At 33.5% G+C, this 26,043-nt stretch overlaps 3 protein-coding genes across 4 annotated transcripts; 2 read left to right on the top strand and 1 right to left on the bottom strand.

Annotated features, from left to right (window-relative positions):
* Nucleotides 1–5,389: 5,389 nt before the first annotated feature.
* Nucleotides 5,390–14,204, top strand: LOC133705550 (NAD(H) kinase 1-like). Of its 2 annotated transcripts, XM_062130820.1 has the most exons (12): nt 5,390–5,713; nt 6,647–6,815; nt 6,911–7,030; nt 9,960–10,156; nt 10,230–10,271; nt 10,510–10,623; nt 10,822–10,916; nt 11,097–11,203; nt 11,909–11,982; nt 12,083–12,161; nt 12,345–12,652; nt 13,500–14,204. In XM_062130820.1, exons 1-12 carry the CDS (start codon nt 5,687–5,689, stop codon nt 13,806–13,808), a joined length of 1,641 nt encoding a protein of 546 aa, XP_061986804.1. In that variant the 5' UTR covers nt 5,390–5,686; the 3' UTR covers nt 13,809–14,204. The 2 variants fall into 2 exon arrangements, with proteins under 2 accessions (XP_061986804.1, XP_061986813.1); XM_062130829.1 differs by lacking the exon at nt 10,230–10,271 and having other exon boundaries at nt 5,392–5,713.
* Nucleotides 14,205–15,013: 809 nt separating this feature from the next.
* On the top strand, nt 15,014–16,849 carry LOC133678039 (uncharacterized). The gene is made up of 3 exons (XM_062100237.1): nt 15,014–15,856; nt 15,951–16,490; nt 16,751–16,849. Exons 1-3 carry the CDS (start codon nt 15,014–15,016, stop codon nt 16,847–16,849), a joined length of 1,482 nt encoding a protein of 493 aa, XP_061956221.1.
* A 365-nt stretch (nt 16,850–17,214) lies between these two features.
* Nucleotides 17,215–21,388, bottom strand: LOC133693608 (protein RETICULATA-RELATED 4, chloroplastic-like). The gene is made up of 8 exons (XM_062114855.1): nt 20,719–21,388; nt 19,758–19,826; nt 19,513–19,644; nt 19,357–19,410; nt 19,214–19,258; nt 18,302–18,441; nt 17,654–17,779; nt 17,215–17,564 (listed from the first exon to the last, which is right to left on the bottom strand). The coding sequence occupies exons 1-8, from the start codon at nt 21,280–21,282 to the stop codon at nt 17,495–17,497; spliced, it is 1,200 nt and encodes a 399-aa protein (XP_061970839.1). The 5' UTR covers nt 21,283–21,388; the 3' UTR covers nt 17,215–17,494.
* Nucleotides 21,389–26,043: the final 4,655 nt, after the last annotated feature.

The raw sequence follows: 26,043 nt of genomic DNA, 5'->3' as shown, positions 1-26,043 counted from the left end.
TCTAGCACACTTTCAACAAACTTTTTTCTTTTGCTATCTTTAGCATAAGCAGATGAGACCCATTTCCTAGATGTCACCATAGCTCTTAACTCATCTTTATGAGCTAAAATGCTTTGCAATGCAATGAAATTTGTAGCAAAACGAGTAGGAGCTGGACGAAGTATTTCTTTTCCTCCAGTAAACTTTGATTATAAATGTATAACAATGATTATAAATGTATTTTGTGATACCAGAAGCATGCTCAACAACACAACAAACTAACTGCAATTTACCAATGTCCTGGAGTATGAGGTTGATGCAATGAGCAGCACAAGAAGACCAAAATATTGAAGGAAATTTTTCCATCAATAACCTACCAACAACAACATAATTTGCAGTATTATCAGTCACCATATGCACAATGTTTTTTACCCCAACATACAAAACAACATCTCTAAACAACCGATACAACAATATAGCAGTCTTTGAGACATCTGATACATCCACAATTTTCAAAAAAATTGTTCCTTTAGGATAATATACTACGAAGTTAATTAAAGTCCTCTTTTGATCTGTCCGTCCATCAGCCATTAATGTGCAACCAGTCTTCTTCCAAATCTCTCGATAACCCTCAAAATAAATCTTCACTTCATCAACCGCTTTTGCCAAGTAATAACCACGAATAACATGCAAGTTTGGTTATTTATAACCAGGACCCATGACTGTTATAGCATTTATGGCATGCTAATAATACACAGAGTTAACAGCATTAAATGGCACACATGCATCAATCATCCACTTCGCTAAAGCAAGATCACACCGTTCAACTGCTTCTTTCCTTTGCCAACAATTCTAAAGAGATTTTTGAGCACTAGGAGTTGTTCTCGGCATAAAATATGTCCCTAATGTTGCAGATTTCTTCTTTTTTCCATAACTTGTAGTTGATTGTTTTACAGTGCTGGTGCTTTGAATCTTTTTCTTTTTTGCAACCTTCGGTGATAACATATGTTTTTTAGTATTGACACCCTCATCATCATCATCACCATCATCATCTTCTAATTGTCTAATCATCATCTCTTCATGCTCCCTTTGTTGTGCATTAAATGGATTGAAATATGCTTACATTTCTCTAACTCTTTTTTTTTGTTTCAGCATTTCCTTTAAGATTCAAAAGCATTTGATGTCGAACATCAGGAGGACATTTGCGACATTGTTCAACTTCTCCTTTAGCTCCAGCTAAATGTTGCTTAAATCGATTAATGCCACCACCCACAAATACTTTAGCACAATATAAACATACTAATTTAGTTTTTTTACATCCAACACTAAGTTCAGAAGCTTCTCTACAATGACCCCATGCCAAATTTGTTCTTCCTCTACTACCACTTGACATGGAAATTAAAGGTTGAGATGATTGGGCCGTTGAAGGATCACTACTTGGAGTACTACTATCATGTGAAGACATTTTAAGGACCTGATATAATTTATAAGAGGGAATATAATTTCAAGCCAAATCATATACTTTTATTATATAATGAATAAATGACTTCATTAATTAATTTTTTTGAATAATTAATGAAAAAATAAATAAAAATAACTTTATATAAAAAAATATATTATGTAAGAATCACTCAAAACAACCTTTTTAAAGAAGAAAATATGGAGTAAATTATAATTCATAAACTAAAAGTTATAAATTTCAACTCTTGATTAAATTAAAGTTTCAATTCATTTCTACAACAAAATTCTGATTTAATTTGAAAGTTATTTATAATTAAATACGTTGAATTAATTTATGTGTAAACCACCATCCCCTACTTTGCCCTAGTAGATATGGTTTTAATTCGCTCCAACAGTAGTGAAAAATCAGTCTCAGTTGACAAAGAAAGCCTACGCTTTCAACTAGAGGATATATCAGTATAACAAAGAAAATAAGCTGCCAAAAGCCAGGAGGATTATCATTGGAAAATCCTCGCTTAGCTCAAAGCATCACTACAACTTAATCATTACTATAACCATGTGAACACATATACTTACAGTTGCAAGTCCTTGATCAGGTAAATGATCTTGATTCCTAAGGTAACAAAATTAACTAAGCACAACCAGCTTAAGCAGAACAGTAACAAAATTAACAGCAAAAACAAAAGCAGAACAAACAAACAGGGACATCAAATTCAATCACTCCAGTAGAAGTAAAAACAAATTATTGCAGAAGCAGAAACAGAAGCAGAACGGACGAACAATAAAACAAATTTCACAGTAAAATAGAATAGCAAGTCAAGAGCTTTCTCATTACATTTTTTTCCATGTCTGAGCAATATTCACAACAATATTCAAAACAAAGTTCAGGTCTTTAACCATTTGAAGTCGCAGAAAAATAAAAGAACAGAGAAAATGAGATACATACCTGTGGAGCTGCAAGCCTGTCAGTTCAAAGCAAATGGGTCAACAGAGGAAAGAATCAATGCCAATGTTATACTATAGTAAATCTCTCCTGCAAGTTCAATAGATGGAAGAATCTTTAAAAGATGTTTCAATTTGAAACAGAGGATAACAAAATAAGAAAGAAACAAGTAACAACAGCTCGTCTAACCTTATTCTAAGATTTGAAATAGTGATCAAGAATTCAACAACTCATCTTCTGCTCCTCTATTCTTATTCTTCTTCGCTAGTGAAATGGGTTTGAAGATTTCTTGAATTAGGTTTGAAATTAATTAGGTCTTCTCACTTCTGCAATGCGTTCGTTCCTTTGCTCTTCTGGTTTTGGCCTTTTAATTGTAAAAGGCCACAACGATGTTGTTTCGGTCATGTGTGTGTGTGTGTGTGTGTCTATATATATATATATAAACCTGGGTCTCAATCAGGTTTGATTGGGCCGATCGGGTCGACCCGCCGAGTCAACCCTCCGAGTCGACCGAGTTTGACTGAGCCAATTCCCAACCTGTTTTTTGTTTAAACCCGGCCCGATCACAGACCCGAGTCGGCCGATTCCCGAGTTGGCCAGCCGAGTTTTAAAACTATGCTCGATTTTCCTCTTAAAACTCATTTCTTTTCAGGGTTAATATTGCCTTTTTCCCGTCTACTTTTGCTTTTATTATGAATTATGCATTTCTATATAAAAATAAATGTATAGATTTTTTATTGCAAGAACCAGATTCGTTAAGCGTGTAAAAAAATAAGAATAACTTACTCATATTTATTCTTATTTTATCAACTTTTTTTAAATCTGATGCTAATATTTTTTTTATTAGTATTTCCTAAATCAATATTAAATATTCTATTTTTTTAATTTTATGATAAATTTTCATTTTTTTTGTTTTTAATTAATTTTTTTTATTTAATATATATATATATATACACACACACACACACACATACTAATTTCTTAAATATCAAATCTAAATACATATACTTTTAACACGTATGGTATAGTTTAACAAAATTTGACAAGAAAAGAAGATTTATATATAAAAAAATGTATGAGGATAAATTAATAAAAAAATAATTATAAGAATAAAAAAATGTTTTTAACTCATTTTTATTGGTGAATCACATGGTTGATTGACACGTATGAATCACATTTTTATTTGTGTGTGTGTGTGGTTGGTATGGTTTGATATTTTTTTAAAAGGATATTTTTTTGGCTTCGTTTTGATGCAACAAACTAATTCCCTATCGTTTCAGGATGTAAATTCCCTGAAAAAACATTATATAATCCATTGGAGGGGGGTGATTGATTAGATATTTTCATTTTAGGAGTTGATCTATAATTAAATGGCAAATTGAGTTGAGTCCCAAATAAAAATGGTGGATTTAATTAATACTAGTTATTTGACCCGTGGTGAGGGTCAGATAATTTTTTTAGGTAAAAAAATAAGCATACAAGTGTTTTTTATTTTAATTATAAATTAAAAGGTCTATACATGTATTTAATTAAATATATTAAGAATTATTTATTTCAATAAATACAAAAATCAAAGTGTTAATGTGTTTATTCAACTTATCTCGCTGTTGGTCAAATAATTTTTTTCTAATGCAAAAAAAATTAATATGTAAGTGTTATTAATATATTTTTTGATATCGATTAAAAGATATTACTGTAAATTAAAAAGTCAATGTTTATATATAATAAAACATAGTAAGGATCACATGCATTAATAAAAATATGCAAGATCTCAAGTTAATTTTTAATGTAGAATAGAATAATGTTGTAATTGTTACAATAAAAATATTATTTTCTTAGTCTTTGTATAATATTATTTAAAAAAAATTATAAAGAAAAAAAATAAAATAATTACAAAAGAATAAAAAGAATAACCAAAAGAATGGTATAAATAAGTTAGTATAAAGTGATAAATATTAAAAGTTTTTAAAAATAAAAATAATATGTTTTTCAAAAAAAATGTAAAGAAAAAGAAAGGAAAAACTAAAAATAATATTAGAAAAAAAAAATGTGATAAACAGATCAATTATAAAACAACAAAAGTGTAAAGTGTAAAAAGAAAAACAATATTGATTTAATAGGTCAATGGTGATAAATTTTTTAATGTTTTCTTTTTATTATTTTGTTATGTTAATATTAAAAATAAAAAGATATAAAATTGTTTTTTAATATATTTTGAAAGGAAAACATTTGACACCATAATCCAATTAAGGTCTCATTTAACATTGTGTTTATCCATGTTTTTTTATTAATTTTGGATTATTTTAGCTTCAAATTAAAAATTTTAGATGTTTTTGAATCATTTAGAAGTTTTAAGATAAAAAATAGATTTTAAAAAATATTTTCTACCATATTTAGAGCTTATTTATTTTTACGTTTCAAGAACGCTTTTTAAAAACTTGAATTTTTTAATTTTTTTATTTTAAATTAAATTTTTAATATTTTTCAATTATTTTAATATATTGATATTAAAAATAAATTTTAAAAATTTTAAAAAAATATTATTTTATATATTTTTAAAATATTATTTATTTTCTACCATATTTAGAGCTTATTTATTTTTACATTTCAAGAACGCTTTTTAAAAACTTGAATTTTTTTATTTTAAATTAATTTTTTAATATTTTTTAATTATTTTAATATATTGATATTAAAAATAAATTTTAAAAATTTTAAAAAAATATTATTTTATATATTTTTAAAATATTATTTTATGATTAAACAAGTTGTTACAAATAGGCCTGAATTTGATCTCCTCCTTATGGAAAAAAGAAAAAGAAAAAGAAGAAGATAAATCAAACCTCACCCCAAATTTGCACCGAAGAAAAGAAAAGGAAAGAAAGAAGGAAGCCCTTCTGAGAAATAGAGATGGTCTTCTTAGTTGACACGCGTTGTACCAAATCTCTCTCTCTCTCTCTCTCTCTCTCTCTCTCTCTCTCTATATATATATATATATATATATATATATATTAGTAGTAGTTAGTCATTAATGAATTGGGGTGTGTGAATAGTGATAATCAGATAGAGACTGTCTCTCTCCTCTTATCTCTCTCGTCGCCATAGACATGATGACATGGGTTGCAGCAACTACTCGCGCTTTGTCTCTGTCTGTCTCTCTGATAAATGACAATTCTGTTCCTGTGATGCCCTGCACTGACTTGTCGTACCGGCTTCTTTCTTCTTAGAAGAGAAGAGAAGAGAAGATCCCTTTCTTGCCGTCCCTGTCTGTCTGTCTGTCTCTCTTCTTCATCTCCACTAATTATTATGACTACTAGCAAGCTCAATTCCACTGTAATTAATTCTGCTTCTCTCTTTCCTTCTCTACCTCCACTGTATTAGTTAATGATTAAATAAATATAAAGTCTATACTGGATAACAATTACTATCATCTTTGATTTCCTTTTCTCTGTTGGTTGACTTTTCATTATCATTGACAGTCTATGTGTTTGGATCTCTCTTGTTAATCTTGAATTCTCTTTTTTCTCTTTCTTTTTGCACTCCCTGTGAATTGTAGCACAAGCTCAATCTGGTAGTGTTTTCTTACTTGAAAGCTAAGCAGTTGATTGGATTTTGGGTGTGTGTTTGTGTGTAGTGATGGATCAACATTAGTAGAGATTTGTTAGTGGTATCATTCACAACTGTAATTTAGAGACAAATTGGGTTTTTGTGCATGCAATTCCATATTGCTTGGAGAAACGTCAGTGTTTTCCCTTGTGAAAAAAAGCTAGAAAGGGGATTCTGTCTTTTTCGTGTTGAGTTATTGCATTACATCTATCATCATATCCCAAAATTTGTTTTTGTTTATGTTTTAATCATGTTAATGATGCGTCTTTAATCATATAATCTCGAATGACAGGACTTCCTAAACCTGACCACTGTAGTTCTTGTAATTAATGATTCAAAATGTCAAATTGGTGGCCTTGCCTTTCCAAGTTTTGACTTTCGAATTTGGTATGTCGTTGAACGATTTGACCGTTATAAGTTTATTTGAAGTTCCCGTGTTCATAATGCATTCAATGACTGAATATGCTCTGTTGATGCATTCACAATTGGAAGTAACCGAGGATGTAATGAGTAGGTATGTTTGAAATTCTTTTAGTCCTGCTCAAACCGGCATAAAGGAAATGCTTTTTATTTACTCCTCTTTCCACTAACTGTACTCAACATTCTGCTTTCTCGTTGCATCACCCCAATTAAATCAAGTTGATCCCTCCTTTCTGACAGGATTCTCATGGAAATGGAGAGGCAAGTTTGCCGTGTTCGCAGCCTGACAATGGATTTAGTGATTCACTTACCCTTTTCCATTCTGAGAAGGCAGTTCAGGAGCTTCTTCAACAGACTCCAATCCAACACACTGATGACCATCTCATAGAGTTCTCAGAGGCTCTTAGAAGTATGTTTTCCCTTGACTTTTTGGACCTGCACCTTTCTTTTCTGGAACTATTATTTTCTGTGAGCACCCATCTAATGTGCAATTTTACAAATTAGCTGTTGCCAAGGCATTAAAACAAGCTGCCGAAGGAAAGGCTTTTGCTCAAGCTGAGGCTGCTGAATGGAAACGTAGATTTGAACTGGAAAGGGCACAGAATCAACAGCTAGAGCACAAAGGTTTCTCTGATGATTAAACAACATGCATAAATAGAAGCATATGAGTTTCATCCATGCATATCTCACTTTTGTCTTTGATGTTGCAACCCAGTAATTTTATAGGGGAAAAAAAACAGTTCAATGAGGCCTATCTGAATCATTTTAATTCTCCTGCAAAAATCACTTTCTAAAATTCATTTCTCTGTTTGGTGCGACTTTTATTGCTTAATATTTTGCAAGCTTCATGTCAAATTCCTTTGATTTCTGAACTTCCTTTGGCAGCTTTCTGGTATTACCCTGACTGCATGCAGTCTATCCTTTGTAATTTGTGTGGTTCTCTATTGTTTCAAGCTTTTCATCTCCTCCCTAGGATGCCCTTATCCTGTGATTTTTTTCTATTGGTTATAAAAATAAGTATTGTGGTCTTACATTCATCATAAAAATAAGTTCTAAGAATTATTTCATCAATATAGATAATTGTTACCTTTCATACTTGTTTCATCAATTATAGATTCCTTCATAAAAAAAATGCATTTCCCCATGAATATGGAAAGCGTATCAATGCCGCAACTGTGGATGAGCTGTTATTCGTTATCCTGATTTATTTTAATTGGTACGTACATATTTTAGTTTCTCGTATAGATGGTTGATGTGTGAGAGCCTATGGGGTAGTCTTCTGATTTCTCCAGTATTCAACCCCTTCCAGTTCAAAACTGCTATTTTTTTGGGTGTTGTTAAAAGCAACTTGTTCTGATATATTCAGTAGATCTTATTATGATGATTATTTTGATTTATCATTCATTGGCAATGTTGATTTCTTATTGTCAACAAACATCCTCGACCATGAGGCCTATAATTGGAAAAGAAGAGGGACATTGTTTATTGTTGATAATGACATGATTTAAATCCACCTTGTGCATAAGAAATTCATATGATGTTATTGTGCATGCCATTGAACACTATTGTACTTCGTATGATGTCTTTATCTTTTAACCCATTAACAAGAAGGTAACATAACAAAATATTTTTTGCATGAGGGCCTGTCTATGATCATGTGGGTTCACATGTGAGCATGCACACTTGTGTGCATGTTTTGTGTATATCAAGCATTCTGATAAGAAATGTATTGCCAATATCTTATGAGCATATCTTTGTGAGTTTTTTTTTTTGGAAGGAATTCATTGCAAGTGGCTTTGGAGCCAAATGGCATCTCTTGGGTTAAGGTAAAATCATGGGCTTAGTCATGGCATTCATGTTTTCTTAGTGAAGAAAGGTGAAGATGAAAAAAACTACGAAGGAAACCTCTATGGGTGACGAACTAGAAAACCATGAAATAAAAAGGAAAGTTGAAATGTAGAAACTCACAATTGAAGTGTATTAGAAAGGACAACTCAAATTAAGGAATAACGATTATACCGCCTAATAAGCGATTTCCTTCTTTCCTTGATCTACTATTATATAAGATAAATTACCATTGACCAAGGTTGAAAAGTCTCTCTTCCTTCACAAGCATACTTCCATGCCTTTGTTTGGTTATTCAAAACTAGAGTGTATGGCTAGTACTGATCTTTGTGTGGGCTACTGAAAGGTAAAAAGTTTTCACGAGTGAAATGGGATAGCACTGACAATAAATCATCGAATAATGAATTCTAGAACATTTCCTAATATTGAACTTCAGGGTTATCTAAATGGGTGTGCTTGCTTGAAGAATTTTAATAGCATGTAGCCCCTAAGTTGATATATTGAACTCATGGTTGTGTTCAAGCACACTAAAAAAGGTCAATAATGTCCAGGTCCTTCCTGATGACCTCCATTCTGAGCCAATCATTCCAAACCTCCATTCTGAGCACATTAGTTTTGCATGTTAGGCAGTTTGAAAGTCCTTGTGATTATTGTATTGCAAGTTTTATTTTGTACTTGCTGCAATTAATAGCAGAGCGCATACTTAATCTAGTCTTGGTTTATTGGTCTCTTTCATGTTGAACCGTGTGTTTAGCTTCTGTGCTCTAATTAGGTAAGTTATCTCATTTAAATATACATTTCTTTCTTAAATTTGATGGATGAATAACTATTACCAATCTCATAAATACAAAGGCAGAGGAAGTTTAATCCAAAATTGTACATGAAGACTTTAAATGATTTCATTGCTGAACAAGGGGCCTTTATTTTATGCTTTCTTGTATGAGTAAAGCTAAATAACAAGAAAATATGATAAGTGAAAATTTATATGAGATGTTGGATCACAATCTTAAAGTGGGACCCGCTTGTAGGTCCTGGGTCCCACAAATTCATCAGTTCACGTGTATTCTTGAAGATTTTTCCTGTCATATTTTCTTGGTATTTAGCATTACTCTTCTTGTATTGTGCTTGTCCATTAATAACTTTGTCATTTGGTCTTCAAGATCCTTTCTGTGGGGTTTTAGCCATTAAAGATTCTCTCAAGACTTTTACTGCTTCCATTAAATATACCACGTCCTCTTATGACATGCTATATTTGTTTATTATATGATGTTCAAAATAGATTTATTATTTGATGCCCAAACAATGCATCCACCATTTTATAGTAGTTAACTTGTAAATGGTAAATCATAACTTTCTCATTTTGCTGCTTGTTTTATAGTTGCATATCTATTTGTCTTTGCTGCCATGACTTTTTTTTAGTTGCTTTACTGTTTGTGTTTTTTTTTAAATAAAATAAAATCATATAGGTGGCTCTATGTTAGATCTGTTGTTGTTAGATGCGTGCCGTGCTCATTGAAGCTGAAATCTGTGTAATTCCTCGTGTGAAGAAATGCTTGCTTGTTTGGTTTTTGTGTGTCTGATGGTGCTGAATTAAGTTGTGTCTTATTTCAAGTATTTTTGTCCATTAAATATTGCACCATGTTCTGAGTGTTTCAATGTCTGATTTTGTCCACTTCTGAAGGAACGACTTTGATGACTTGTATTACAGGAAAGTCACCAGGGGAGTGTAATGGTGATATTAATGCTCAGCGGATGGAAAACTCAACTAACCAACCCATGCTGAGAAATGAAGCAAATGAACAATCTGAAAATTGCTGTACAAATGGGCTTTGTTCTCATGAAATTCTTCATGATGGAGAGACTGACTCCCATGCCAAAGCAGTTCAAAACAAAATGATGAGAAAGGTAATTTTCTTGTTGTGGCCCCGGCTGATACGCCGTTTAGTTTGTTTTAACTACTTGTTTAATTGCACACTAGGTTCACAGCATCACATGTTTGGATGGGAACCAGCTAGTCCTGGTAATACTATACCATCTGTTGATGTTCTCTTAGAACCTAGAAAGTACTCTTCATAAACTTTGCTAGTACTGTTGCTTTTTTTTTTTTTTTTGCTTGTTGATTTTTGTGATCATTTAAATGAAGTGACACAATTTAAGTCCAAGGAAGTTCTTAGCTAGTCCAACATTAAATTGTGCTGGTGAATCTGGATATTATTCATGTTTTGACAAATTAGATTTAAATTTGAATCCTGAGACAGGCATCTTTCAAGCTTTCATGGTGGTGTAAAGGTGACATTAGTGATCAACACAAACATGATATTGTCTCTTTTGAACGAGGAAATATAACAGCTGCAGGGCGCAGCAGCAAACAGGTATTGAGTTGTGCTCTGTCAACAGTAGCTAGAATTTTTTCCCTTCATATCATAAGCAAATTTACATATATACCTGTTCATTTATATTGCTTTTCCTTTGAGAAACTCTTAGAGCTCTGTTTCTCCCACTATTAGGAACAGTTTACAAGGGCATCTAATATGTGTATGCGCCTAAGAAAAATCTCATTTTCCTTTCAGATTTCTTTGAAGTGGGAATCTAACCCACAGACTGTGCTAGTTATGACCAAACCAAATTCAACCTCTGTTCAGATTCTATGTGCAGAAATGATCAGGTGCCGATGAGATTTCCTCTGGAAATGGTTTCCTTAGTTCCTAGTGTGGTCTCTCTACTTTGCCTCTTTTCGTTCATCTTTCCTTGAGGGTTGCTAAATTTGTCCGGACCATATTTTAAATTGGTTGCATGCCATTTCTTAAATCTTGCTATTTATCTTAAAGTTTGATTTCCATTCCAGATGGATGAAAGAGCATAAAAAATTAAACATTTATGTAGAACCACGTGTGATGGGTGAACTTCTATCAGAATCATCTTACTTCAACTTTGTGCAAACTTGGAAAGATGGTGAGCTACTAAACATTTATCCTTTTCCTTTATACATGGACAAGGATGTTCTTTCAAAAAAGAAAATAAGAGGCAAACATCTGATTACTGTAAGAAACATAGTTTGTTAGCCATGGATCATATTTACTTCCAATGCATCACATTTTGAGCACATTTTGAAATTTACATGCTTTTAGTTATTTTGTAAAAGTTATCTTGAGTGCCCACCTTTACATTCAAAGGGGTTGAAGTTAGATGCTTCTCTTTTATGGTCTTTAGTCCAACTTAAAACCCCTAACAATTCTTTTCTTCTGATGCATCAATATGCATAAAGCCTGTATGGTAAAACTGTAAGCACCATGTCAGATCATGGTCTGTTTCATGTTTCTTTTTGAGAATCCCTTGCATACTGTGCTAGATATTTTGTGTCTTCCATTTTTAATGATGGTTACAAAAACATCCTGCTCGAATTTGGAGGTCAAGTTGATGTGAGATTACTGACTGTCCAATTCTAGTATGATGCGATAATCCTTTTTCTTGTTTATGCATCAGTATGTATATACAGTCTAGAGAACTGCAATAAGCTTTATCTTCTTTTGCACGATTCAAGCTTCAACATGAAGACCAAATTTAGATTACATCTCGCTCTCACCCTTTAGCTCTTCATTAATATCTTGATAATGCACAGGATTTGACTATTTATGAATTTGCAATATTGCTTTGCAGAAAAGGAAATTTTGAGCCTGCACACAAAAGTCGACCTTGTTGTGACTCTTGGTGGGGATGGTACTGTTCTTTGGGTATGTTATTTTAGTTTGGTGTTCATCATTCTTAGGTTGATTGTGGAATCCTTTTCTATTCATGCATGGTATAGTTACCATCCCCTATCTGTATTTGCAGGCAGCATCGATGTTCAAAGGACCGGTTCCTCCAATTGTATCATTTTCTTTGGGGTCTCTTGGATTTATGACACCATTCCGTATCCTTCATGCTAGCTCATAAAGTTCTTTTGTTAAATTGAAAGTGAAATTGATGACATAAAACACCAATTACAATTGTTGACTTCTATGTGACAGAATTTACTTATTATTTAGTCATTTATTTACTTAATACAGTTACCTACCATGTCTTGACTTGAAAGTATTCTTTAACTATTTTTTAGATAGCGAACAGTACCGAGATTGCCTTGATTCAATCCTTAAAGGTCCAATTAGTATAACATTACGACACCGAATGCAATGCCATGTTATTAGAGATGCAGCTAAAAACGAGTATGAAACTGAGGAGCCTATACTTGTTTTGAATGAGGTTACAATTGACCGTGGAATATCATCATTCCTTGCAAATTTGGAATGCTATTGTGACAACTCTTTTGTCACACGTGTGCAAGGAGATGGATTAATTTTATCAACTACATCAGGTAGCACTGCATATTCATTGGGAGCTGGAGGATCAATGGTTCATCCCCAGGTACATTGTGATAACGTCTTTCTTTAAGCACTTGTTCTGTTTGTGTGAAAAAGCGCTCTCTTTTTCCAAGGAAGTTTCCCATTATAAATATAATATGATCATGTGTTTCAGCATGTTTAGAAGCAGCTTTACTGATTATTTTCTATATATGATGTAAAATTCTTTCTAGAAAACGCACCTAGCAGAATCACATGGTTTAGATTAGGGTACCAGGTTTGATGAGTAGCACTAGCAAGAAAAAAAAGTTATTGAAAGAAAGGTAGTTGGTGATTCAAAGATACAAGAAATAGCCAACTCATGTGTACTTGTTACATTTGATTGAAAAGGATCTTAGAATGCGGCTCTTGCTTCAGCATTTTCACTTGGAATGGCCAAGTAAAGATTTTTCACTTGGAACGGCCATGTAAGATTCAAAGTTGCATGCTTGGTCTTGAAAACCCTATACATTTATCATTGCATTAGACATTATTCAGCTAGAGTTATATCAGCAATTAGATTTGAATCGTAACGCGGCAGGCTTTTTTTTATGGCTAACAGGTTGAGTTAGAATAGATTGGCCTGCTTTCCCCCCATTCTCAATGACATGACCTTGCTGATTTGCAAAACAAAAGGAAAATCCATTATTAAACTATCAGTTCAATACTTCAATTTGTAAACCAACAAGCACTGAGAAGTTGCACCCATACTATGGACATGTATAAAGTTGACGCTATCCTTTTCTATGAAGTGCGTGGTTGTTTTCATTCGGAAGTGAATGTACTCGTTGATTGTTCACATTAGTATTATTGCTATCACTTTAATGTGCGTGATTGATATTACAAATTTGATGTATTTCCTGTAATTGCAGGTCCCTGGAATTCTGTTTACACCAATTTGTCCGCATTCCTTATCGTTTCGACCTCTGATATTACCTGAGCATGTAACAATACGAGTTCAAGTTCCATTCAACAGCAGAAGCCCTGCTTGGGCCTCATTTGATGGCAAGGACAGGAAACAGCTGGCAGCTGGTGATGCGCTTGTGTGCAGCATGGCACCGTGGCCTGTTCCAACAGCATGCCAGATTGATTCTACAAACGACTTTTTGCGTAGCATCCACGATGGCCTCCATTGGAATCTCAGAAAGACCCAATCTGTCGATGGCCCTCAGGATTTATAATGCAACTTCGTTCATTTTTTCTTGGGTACAGGAAAGCAGTTCCTGCTGGCGTCTGTGATTCGCCTTCAAGTGTCACCGGGAAAGTGTTGTGGAGGGGGGATAACCTGTAGCAGTACCAAGGGAAAAGAAATAGTTACTGTCAGTCAGCTTAAATTTCTCTCTGAAATTTGTACTTCTTGGCGCAGTCATTAAATGATTAGACACAAACAAATAAATTGTTGAATGTATATACACATGCATATATTCATCAAGACCTGTGTCTTTACCGCTGCCCGCGGCTACCTGCTGTTCATCGTGTTCCATTCTCGAACGGTTGACTTGGAACAGTCATGGGAGCTGTTGATCTGTAATCAAGCAAAAACCCTTATTTAAATTCAAGGTTTAAGCTTCCACAAACACTATCTATCAAATTCTTAAGAACATGAAAGGATTTAAATTCCAGGTGGTTAATTTTTTTTATGCATGCAATGGCTGGACAAGATATGTCTCTCTTTAAATTCTCAAATTTAAAATTTTTAAACGGTTTCGTTCTTGCAAATTAAACTCAAAAGAGCTTCGACGCGATAAATAGGCCTTGACTATTTATCACTAACACCATAGATAACGGACATATGTGAGTTGTTCACAGTAAATATTGTACTGTACAATTTGGCTCCTAAAATTTCTTGAGAATTTTACTTTGGTTGTTATATTTTATTTTTCTTGCAAATAAATCTTTAATCGAACTCTTTGATCCTCATGCCTTACAATACATTCAATTTAGTCTTTGAATGATTTTTTTTTCAATCAAGTCCTTATATTTCAAATCTGCCTCGAGCATGCATGCCACTCTATAGATGAAAGATGGAATCCAAGAAAAAAAAAAAGAAAAAAAGAAACTGCGAAGCTATAACCGTTACAAGGGTTGCACCGAAAGCATTTCATCCACATTAAACATGGCTCAAAGCTCCAAGCTCAAATATGCATTTTGTTGCTTATGGAAAGCATTTCCTCGGCATTCTACCTACGGCTGGACATGGCCCAAAGCTCACTTGAAGGATGGATGATGCATTAGACAACTCACGAAAAGAATGCATTAGCACAAAGACAACAAGAGAGGAAAACACTTAACGTCACATGAATTATCAAGGCTAGACAAGAAACTAGGCTATATAAGCTCTTCTAGCGATCCAGTCAAAGGTGACAATTCAAGATTCCCTTCAAAAATGTCTTCAGAGAAACCCATCAACAGTGTCAGTGCTGCAATTCAACAAAGCTTGCGACACATATCTCTTGGAACTCTATGCAAATCTATAGCCACTTGGGGACTGATCCTTTTATTACTGCTCTACACTGTCTTGTTTAACCATCCTTACTGTAGCCAGTCTTCGAATAGATTCGCTCTCTTTAAGCTCAAATGGCCACCACTCTCACCTAATAATGCAACTACTTCTGCGAATGTTACTACTACCCCTACAAGTATCAGCCACATTGTATTTGCCATGGTGAGTTCTGTGAACACATGGAAGCACAGGAAATCATACGTGGAATCATGGTGGAGACCAAATGTTACTCGAGGATATATTTTCCTTGATAGAGATCCCTCGCAAAGATTCCATCCTTGGCCCTCATCTTCTCCGCCTTTTCGCGTCAATGCACCTGTCAAATTTAGATTAAACCGCAAATATGCAACACAGGTTAGAATAGTACGTACAATCATGGAGACTTTTATGCAGGGAGATAAAGATGTTAGATGGTATGTAATGGCAGATGATGACACCGTCTTATTTATTGATAATTTAGTAGAGGTTTTAGCCAAGTATAATCATACTGAGTACTTCTACATCGGAATGAATTCGGAAAGTGTTAGCTCGAATGTTAATTTCTCGTTCGAAATGGCATTTGGTGGAGCTGGGTATGCTTTGAGTTACCCTCTAGCAGAAGCTTTGTCCACGAAGGTGGATGGGTGTATTCAACGATATCCAAATGTATATTCCAGTGACTTTATTTTGCAGACGTGTTTGGCTGATTTTGGAGTTCCTCTAACGCATCACAGAGGCTTTCACCAGGTATTTGATCATTCTATCAATGTTCATGTAGAAATTAAGCAAAATCAATTCATAAACTAACTGATTCCTATTGATTTATGGTGCTTTACTGCAGATTGATCTACATGGGGACATATCAGGCCTTCTATCAGCTCATCATCAGTCTCCTGTCCTCTCCCTTCACCACATCGATGTCGTAGATCCAATCTTCCCCTCCATGAATCGCTCTGCGTCCGTGAACCATCTAATGGAGGCTGCAAAAGTAGATCATTCACGGCTATTGGAACAAACTATCTGCTACCAAAGGAAAAACAACTGGTCTTTTTCTACCTCATGGGGCTACTCCGCTCACATATACGAAAATATACACCCCCGAAGCTTTCTACTGCGACCTATCGAGACGTTTAGACCGTGGCTGAGGATTTTTAAGCCACCATTCTATATGTTCAACACTCGAAGTCTCACCAATGATCCATGCGACGCTCCTCATGAATTCTTCATGGAATCTGTCGAGAAAACCAGAGGGAACCAAGTTGTTACGACCTACACCCGAAAATCACCACGCAATTTGCCACCATGTTCATCAAGTGGCAATCATTCTGCAAATCATATTTCCAAAATTCAAGTCTTTTCATCAGCAACAACATTAAAAAAGGTGAGTTTTCCATCTTTTCCGTCACGTCAAGAGTCCAACATTGTCGTCAGACTTAGCTCTTGATATTAGCTAGATACATTTGACAGCCAAAAACAATTTTGCTACAGTTCGTTAATTAAAATCTTCCTCTTGGTCAAGTAAACGGGCAGAATTGAAAGACAACACAAATATAAATTTTGGGCTTAGACGTTTAACAAAACAATTTCCTAAAGAATTTTAACTGTTTACTGGTCATCGCATGTATCTGGTGTATCTTGCAGGCTGGACTGATGGAATGCTGCGACGTTGAAGAGACACCAGACATGAATATTACACGTATCAAGTTAAGGGCTTGTATGAAAGATGAAGTCATTGCCTGAACATGTTATCAAGCACAAATGGAACGTGTTAACTTGATTGTACTTTATTTTCTTCTTCTTTTTCTCCTGTTTATTGGTACGAGCTTAAGTGTGATGCTGCTTGGTGCCAAGTAGACAACTTCAACCTTCAAGTAGATGACAGTCTATGAATTTCTAGGCTGTGTTCCAGTGGAATTTCGTAAACCAAAAATACAGTGACAAAATTACCTCATGCTACGTCTCAATTTGCAATTTTCTAAACACAAGAACGATTATTATGATTCTTCTCATGTGATTGTTGTGAATTGACCAGGTTTGATGTTTGTTCGGTTTAACTTGTGTCATGAAAGGTAATCTTTTTCTATTTCTGATATTCCAACAAAAAATTATTCACATCAAAATGTTTATTCTTGCACTCCTTTATCCCCTTTCGATAGTTCAAATTTACCAGCGATTGTGTCCAAATCTGGACACCAACAGTGAGAATGGAAAAAATTACATTTAAGAATCATAGAGAAACTGAGACCACCTACAAAGCGCTAGCTTTATCAACTATTTCTGATGTATAAATTTTCATGAAACTTCGGTAGTTCAGCAACTAAAAAACCTCAAGTTGACATGCCTACTTCAAGCGATTAAAACACAGAAAAGCCAACATTTCTAGAACTAATCAGTCAATTCCTTGTGCTCCTCGTGAGCCTTTTGGATTCCTATCAAGCGAGCATAGTCCACCCACCTGTTGAAGCAAAGGGATGGACATGAGATGCCACAGGTACAAAGATTATCAAGTTTAAGATTCCCAGGAAATAAAGGGTGCAATCTTACAATAATGAACCCAGGAATGTGTTGCCTGTTCGAACAGCAAAACAAAGTGCACCTAGCATGAGCTTGTGCTGGTGTAGCATAGGTTCCAAGATGCGCTGTTCAACAACACCAGCCAGTATTTGATACCTGTTCAACAGAGGTAGTCTGTCAGTAAACCATTCTAACCCATAGAAACCCTAAATATCAATAGCACCTCATTCAGATTAAAATTTCAAACAACACTTCAAAATTGTAATAACAGATCCATTTTTTTAATCATTTAAGCTTTTTAAATGGACAAAACAACACCAGTTCAAAATTTTCTACAATTCTCATCATGGAATATATTAGCAATGCTTCATTGTTAATTTGCTAATTAATCTGTTCTGAATAGTGGTTCTGGCACCAAAGGCTATATAAGACAAGTTCTAACATGTAAAATTATGCTAGTGATCAAATTTTGCATAATTCTGCTGTATTCAACAAAAACCTAATTTTGTTCCAATGATGAAATAAAAATCTCGCCCCGTGAAATCTAGCCCATATCTTTTATATGAATAGGGCATGAATTAAACGGTGTAATAAATTACACCATCTTAGATAGGTCATAAAGAAGACACTAGATACTTAGAAAATTGAGCAAAAACCATGTCTGGAGGATCATTGTACCTGAGGTTGCTAGAAACTGCCATGTAGACACCATAGGCAACACTGGTAGATAAAATAGGTACGTTTTCAACCTCACCAGCAGAAGACTTATCCACAGCTTTCCGTGCATTGATCAAGGTATTTGTCACAGCGGTACCAACCTAAAACAAAACAATTGCATTAGAGGTATGCATCCTCAGAACCAAGAACCTTTCACCCATTAGCATACAAATGAGAGGACAGGTACTTTGCAACTAAAAAGAAGGCAAAACACCAAGAATTATTCTTTTTTATTTGTCTAACTAGATTGAACTTATTATAACACAAGAACATGTGCACAAAAGGTTACCCCTGTTTAATATTGAAAACCAAGCGTGCACACAGGAAGGAATCTATAAAAAAATGTCAGAGAGACAAACTGCTTATAATGCAAAGTTTTCAGACCACTAAAGATTAACAATTCCGAGAACATGCTCAGAGTAAAAGCCAAAACGCCAAAGTAGCAAATAGATCATCCATGCTTAAAAAAAATGTGATGATAGGAACACAAAGTGTGTGTGTGTGTGTGTGTGTGTGTGTGTGGAGAGATAGATTTTCTCACTCCTCCAAAATGCAGTTCCAGTTTCCATTTTAAAATGTCAGAAAGGCAATTTGTGGTTTAGTCATGGTGCTCCATGGACAGTTGGCACAGTACCAGAGAAGGCATTGGCACATAAAAATATAATTTTTCAATAAGAGTACACTGCAAGGAGGACAAGAGATTCTCCTGTAGAAAACTACATAGGTGATATAGAATGGCATGAGGTAGTATAGGCTATGTAAGATGGGGGAGACAAACCTCAAAGTATAGCAACCTACCAACTTAAAATTCATTTCTTAGTACAAAATCATTAAAAAATGTGCTACATAACCTCCTGTCCAGTATGAACTTACCAGTGAGGAGGCGGTGCCAACAACAAAAAGCTTCGCTCCATTACGCTGCAATAACAAATCCACATAAGGACCAGGCTACTCTAGGCATGGGAGTTATGATATTTAATTAACAATGTGCAAAAAATAGAAAGTAAAAAACTTACAGCTATAGCACCTAATCTCTGTAAGAGTGAATAGGAAGTTCCAGCGAGAGCCACCTGTAATGAGGATTTGACGAGCAGATGACTATCTAAGACTTTCTGTAGTCATCTTTGTTAAACTTACTAGTTAATGCATAAGTTTATCAATAAATCAGAAACCTGGAATGCATTATCAGGGCAGTTGTGGAAGAACTTTGCAATAGGTCCAGCATTTCCTGCTAGTGGTGATCGGAGAGAAACCGTGGGAGCAGGAAGAAAAACAAGCATGAAATCTGCAATTATGGCCATCACCTAAGGAAAAAATGAATACCAACTGAGGGATGGAAATAATACATTTTCAGAATGCAATGGACAGGAAACCCTACAAAGTACTGACTTCTTAGAAATGATGATGATAGTCATACCACATCTGCAAAAACAACTTCCAGCTCATTGAAAAAATTCTCTCTCCGACGCTCATACTCAGCAGCAGTCTACAAAATCAAAAACTTAAAAGTCACGATAACATAAAAATTACAATGCCAGTATAAACCATAAACAGAGGAGAGGAGGCGAACTGGAAGGGACGGAGAAGGAAGACATCAAACCAGAAAACCAAAAAAAATTACATGCATAGCAAGTTATCGTTATTCTTTACAAATGGAGCTGACCAAAAATTTCCCGCTTCAAGTTTTGTTGTACTCATCACTTCTTTCCGGGGATGGAGGTGCTTGTAAACTTGATAGCTTGGGGTTGGATCAGTCAAATAGTTGTAATGGCATAAGCAAGTTTAATTACCATTGCATAGCAATCCATTATTCAAGATTATCTTTGTACCACTAAAAAACTGACTTACCCTCAAGAAAGCCAATAAGTGCACGATACATCTTTTTTCTTTTTACCAACCAATTTAGGGTGCTATACCTCTATAAACACCATCATATGCTTCTTCAAATTAAAAACAAAAAAATGTCAATATACTCCAACCTCACTTTATCAAACAACTCAACCACCTAAGTAAAAGACAGGTTTCGAGACACCTTTAGAACCCATTTGTATCTTCTCTTAGAGTCGATCAGTCCCTCATCACGGAAATAAACCGACCAAAAAAAGAAAATAAGTATGATACTATTCTCTTCATACATTTATAGACAAGCATGCTTTAACAAGTAGCCATTTTGTATTATATTCGAAATGACCAAATGCATTGTCGAAAGCAACATCAGATGAAATAGAAATCAAAATATCGAATTCTAAACTCTTTTTAGCAAAATCTACCCAATTGACCATCCCAGGCAAATATCCTTTTACATCACATTCAAATGATTAAATGCATTGTCGTTTCTAATTGTGTACAACAAAAATAATGGTATTGTAATGCTATACCTTAGTGAACATACCAACACCACATTCCATCCCAACTTTAGCCAAAAAGAGATCATCAGCCAACAACCTCTCTCTAAACCCATCAAACTGCATCAACCACCGTAAAAACCGTGAGTTTTCAAGCTCGAAAAATCTGGAAACCACGGCCCCTGGTATCCTCCCGGCCCGGATAGCCGCCGCCAAATCCTGCGGCACACTCTCCACAGACCGCTTCGCCTCCGCCAAAACCATCATCGCCTCCTCCCTATTCTTATCCTCCGCACTGTCACCGTCACCATTGTGGTTGTTATTGTCACTGCTATCTCCGCCGCCACCGCCGGAGGGAGGGGGATGGTTGATGCCGCCATATCCTCCTCCGGAGGAGGTGGTGATGAAGAGCGGGAGGCGGTGGTCGCTATGGTGGTGGTGGTGGTGGCGGGGGGAGGAGGGGAAGGGAGAGGGTAGAGAGAGGCGGAGATGGAGATGGTGAGATGAGGAGGGGTGGTAAGAACGATGGGGATTGATCAGTTTGGGATTTGTGTTGTTAGGCAGAGAGGCGGTGAAGAAGCAGGTGGCGATGGCCATGTGTACGCAGAAAGTAGGTGGAGGGTGGCGATGGACAGACAACAGCTAACTGCTTATGTAATGGAGGGAGTTATGATGCGTGTCAGGGTGGGACAGTGAAAGTACTGAAAATTGACTTGTTTCTGCTTTTGATGTTTCTTATGTATTTGTCTGTAGCGCGGCCTTGTAATTAGGTGGGTGTAGGTTTTCTGTAATGTTGTCAATGTTCTAGTTTTGAAATGTTTTGGTGTATTGTTTTGAAATTGTATTGTTTATATATATTTAATAAATATAATTTAAATTTAAGATAAATTAATTATAAATTATACAATACAAATAAAATATTAAATAAATATAATTTTAAAATTTAAAATATTTTTAAATAATCAAGATTAAATATATCTTTAACTTAAAGTAATTCAACTTAAATAAAATATCAAAATATTATGAAAGTAAAATGTTTTAACATAAATATTTTAAATATAAAGTTAGATCAATGTTATTAAAGCTAATGGAATATAAAGCATCCTTTATTTTGCTCAAATTCTTACAAAGTATAAACATGAAAAAAACAACATGAATATAAACCATATATATTAGTGATAAATCTAATTTTAAAAAATTAATATCATAGTTAATGAAAATAGTAATAATAATTTTCAATATTATTTTCAATATCATTGTTATTGAAAATAGTAATAAAAAAGAGTTTTTTATACTTGGGTGGTTTAATTAATTAAATTGAACAAGGTTCAATTTGATTCAATGGTTTTTCAAGAGCGGAACAGAACATGTGGAATGAAACCGGAACGTTCCGGCCGAAATTTAGCCGACAAATCCGGAACGGACCGAGATTTAAAATGAGATGAAAATTGTTCTGTTTTATTCTAATTTTTGAATTGGTATGAAATATTTCGACTATTTCAGACGAAACGGAACAGAATTGACAACTTTGATTTTATGAAGGAAAAATTTGAGGCTTTAGACTTTGAGATTCGCTCTCCTTTATTTATTACTATTTTACTGTTATTATTTATTTATTTATTCAATATTCTAGGATGCATTTATGGCACATTAAAAAAAAACTAAAAAACATCATGTTTCTAGTAATCTCTCATATTTCATTTTCACTATGAATTTATCAAATTATCCTTGGAAGAGAAACACAAAACCGGTTTTAGAGGTATCAAGGGTTGCGTTGTAGTCATGTCTACGTTCCCAAACAAGCCATAAAAGTATTACCATAGAACATTTACATGTATATATCTAGGTAATTAGGGACTAAGGAATACTTTAATTTTCCTTTTCTTTTCCTTTTTATCGACGTTTTAGCTTCAAGGTAGAACTTGAATGGAAGGTCATATACTCAAAGATACTATTTTATTTTTCATATTGTTTCTAAATATATAAAAATATTAAAAATATAAGAATGTTTTAGTAATTTTATTAAACATGTCCAAGCAGGGAAATCTTAAAATTTCTTAGCATGGTTCTATACCTAGTGTGAATTTTTAATTAAACTATATACAAACTAATTTGATGTAAATTTATTAGTTTAATAGGTTCAAAGGAAACTCAGATGACTCACAAAAGCATTGATCAACTTATAAAAAAATCAAGATGAGTTTTTCAAAAAAAATATTGAGACGGTGGCATATTGAATGAGTGAATCGGTTCATGAACTTAGCCAGGTTCGAAAAAACAATTACAATAATTTTTACTTAATTATGTAATAAAAATTAGATACTCGCGGTTTCAAACATCAATTCTAAAATAAATATTTGTTCAGGACCATGATAACCCTAAACAAAGCAGAAAAAAACCATTCACGAAGTTTATTTCTCAACCAATTCAATATCGATAGATAAAATCAAAAAAATAAAATATTTTTTAATTATTATCAACATTAACTAAAAGACCAAATTGCCTCTAAAATGATGACTAAGCCCTTGAAGTCAAGCTTTAAAAGTAAACTTAAAAAAAAAAACTTAGACCCAAGTTAAGTGTTGTTTTGTATCTATGGGCATTATAGTAACTTAACTTCGCAAAAAAAAAGAAGAAAGAAAGCAATAACTTCAATCAATTAAAAAAAATCTAATTCACAATAATCGAGGGAGGGTGAATATGAAAGTTATTATAAAAAAACTGGTAAATTTATTGTTTAAACCCATACTAATTGATTTAGACGAATCATTTAAACCTAGGCTAATATTTTAACTTCACAACATGTGAAATTGAAAACTCAGGTTCAATCAAGAATCTCAATTGTCATTCAATTTAATACAAAATGACGAGATTGAAAAAAATCCCAAATTAAAAACTAACCAAATCAAAAGGAAAGAAAGAAAGAATGAGTACCAAACATGAAAGGAGAACAAAATGAAGGGGTGGAATTAAAAAAATAAAACAAATTCAAAAATTATCTTAAATAAAAAAAATCAAAAAAATAAAGATCAAATTTGATAGAAAAAAAACTAAAGGAGGATGCAATTGAAAACAAAACAAAATTTGAGAATTTAATTAAAATAAAACAAATAGAAATCAAGAAAGGAGGGGAAAAAAACAAATGAAAAATAACTTGATGGGCTGACATGAAAATGTGGAGGGCCAGACATGAATTTACAGGAGGAAAAGGAAAGGAAAGGAAAAAAAGGATGTCGGCGACGCATCAGAAGTTTGACAACTACTCACATCGTACAAGAAGAAAGAAAAGGTCGAGATGAATCAAATGACATGATATAATAACATTTTTTACCACCAAAGTTAGTTGCACTTGACGCCCGAAAGTGACGAAGCGACTCACACTTTCAACACATATATCAGTAACTTTTTTGTGTTTTTTTAAAATACTACTCTACCCTTGAGACCCAAACATTATTAGAAAAAAAATCATCTTGAAATTATGAATTAACCTTTTAAGTCAAGCTTTTGAAAATTTGAATCAAAGGAACAATAAAGTAGTTATACTATAGCAAAAATATGATATGTTTATAAAGAACTCAAACTATAGTTAAATGACTAAATGCCATGTCCGCGCGAAGCCGCGGGCTTGTGGCATGCTTGTGCGTTGTCATGAGTTTGTAGAAAAAATCATAAAAAAATAAAAAAATCATATAGAGAAAACTGTTGCAATCCATAATATTTCCAAGAAAAAAACTATAAAGCTAAATTCTCAACCAGCTTAATATTAAAAAAAACTAAAATCGACAAATATAATTTTGAAAAAAATCATAACAAAAAAAACGAAAGGAAAAAAAAATCATGTAGGGAAACACTATAGCAATCTATAGTGTTCCATGAGGAAATCTACAGTTATAATTCTCAACCAGCTCAAAATTAAAAATAATAAAATCGATAAAGATAATTTTGAAAAAAATCATAACAAAAAAAATCATTTGGGGAACACTGTAGCAATTAACAGTTTTTTAAAGAAAAAAAAAACTACGAAGCTAAATTCTCAACTAGCTCAATATGAAAAAAAAAATCGACAAAGACAATTTTGAAAAAAAAAAGGAATCATAAAAAAAACCATGTGGGGAAACACTGTAACAATCCACAATATTTTAAAGAAAAAAAACTAGAAAGCTAAATTCTTAACCAGCTCAATATTAAAAAAATAAAATTGACAAAAATAATTCTGAAAAAAAACACAACAAAATGAAAAGAAGAAGAAGACAATTTTGGAAAAAAATAAAAAAAATAAGAAATAAAACAAGTGGGGAAAGTTAAAGCTAAATTCTTAATCAGCTCAATATTAAAAAAAATCAACAAAGATAATTTTGAAAAAACAAACATGTGGGGAAACACTGTAACAAAACAAAAACTATGTGGGGAAAAATTGTAGCAATCCACAATATTTTTTTTTAAAAAAACTAAGAAGCAAAATTCTCAACCAACTCAATATGAAAAAACAAATCGACAAAGACTATTTTGAAAAAAAAAAAGAAAAACAATTCATAAAATAAAAGAAAAAAAATCATGTAGGGAAACATTATAGCAATCCATAATGTTTAAAAGAAAAAAACTATAAAACTAAATTTTCAACCAGTTGAATATTAAAAAATAAATCGACAAAGATAATTAAAAAAATACAAAAAAAAAAGAAGAATACAATCTTGGGAAAAAAAGAAAAAAAACACGTAAAACTAAAAAAAAAGAAAAAAAACTAAAAAAAAATCATGAGAAAAGTTACAGTACTTTCCCTACACCTTTTAGAGTATTATATATAATTTTAGATTTTTTCAATAGATATATTTGGTGCTCTAAAATTGATGAGGGATATATATATATTTTTTCTTTTTTGATTGCATAGTATAAAGTTCAAAATATTCTCAGAAGTTGAATTTTGGTTTGCTATGCGAAATTGTTTTTTTTTCTTTTTTCTTTTTTTGAGCATAGTGAGTTTACCAAAATATCCTTAGATTTTAAAACAAATGGTTTTGTCTTTAGAAGTATTTATATCTTTTGCACTCTGATTTTTTTTTTTTGTAAATTTTGTGTGGGATCATGAGTGTTATATATATATATAAGTTATTGGCACGTGATAAAAATGCACCGGCATTTGGAGGTTGTTTGTGCTAATTTGGTGGCGCGTGACACCTTCTCTGGCATCCCAAAAATAACCAACCACCGTCTCAGGAGAAGTGTCTTAGGGTGACGCTTCTTCCTGACCAGGTCATGTTGTCATAGGTGTAGCTGGCAGTTGAATTTCTTTTTCTCCATCCTTTTTTCTCTCTTATCCACTCACTCAAAGTTAAAAAATATCCTAACCTTTTGTATTAT

The sequence above is a fragment of the Populus nigra genome, chromosome 1 (genome assembly GCF_951802175.1).
Source record: "Populus nigra chromosome 1, ddPopNigr1.1, whole genome shotgun sequence".
NCBI lineage: Eukaryota > Viridiplantae > Streptophyta > Magnoliopsida > Malpighiales > Salicaceae > Populus > Populus nigra.
The sequence above is the reverse complement of the archived record's forward strand: the minus strand, read 5'-3'. Positions and strand labels throughout refer to the sequence as shown.

Bases quoted from the DNA above. Each gene is read 5' to 3' on its own strand.
- LOC133705550 (XM_062130820.1), top strand. From the start codon at position 5,687: ATGACTACTAGCAAGCTCAATTCCACT. The intron at 10,917-11,096 runs GTGCCGATGAGA...TTTCCATTCCAG, and splicing joins CTATGTGCAGAAATGATCAG to ATGGATGAAAGAGCATAAAA. The intron at 12,162-12,344 runs GTATCCTTCATG...ACTATTTTTTAG, and splicing joins TGGATTTATGACACCATTCC to ATAGCGAACAGTACCGAGAT.
- LOC133678039 (XM_062100237.1), top strand. From the start codon at position 15,014: ATGTCTTCAGAGAAACCCATCAACAGTGTCAGTGCTGCAATTCAACAA. The intron at 15,857-15,950 runs GTATTTGATCAT...GCTTTACTGCAG, and splicing joins ATCACAGAGGCTTTCACCAG to ATTGATCTACATGGGGACAT. The intron at 16,491-16,750 runs GTGAGTTTTCCA...TGTATCTTGCAG, and splicing joins CAGCAACAACATTAAAAAAG to GCTGGACTGATGGAATGCTG.
- LOC133693608 (XM_062114855.1), bottom strand. From the start codon at position 21,282: ATGGCCATCGCCACCTGCTTCTTCACCGCCTCTCTGCCTAACAACACA. The intron at 19,645-19,757 runs GTATGACTATCA...TTTTTTCCTTAG, and splicing joins AAGTTGTTTTTGCAGATGTG to GTGATGGCCATAATTGCAGA. The intron at 19,259-19,356 runs GTAAGTTTTTTA...TTGTTATTGCAG, and splicing joins AGAGATTAGGTGCTATAGCT to CGTAATGGAGCGAAGCTTTT.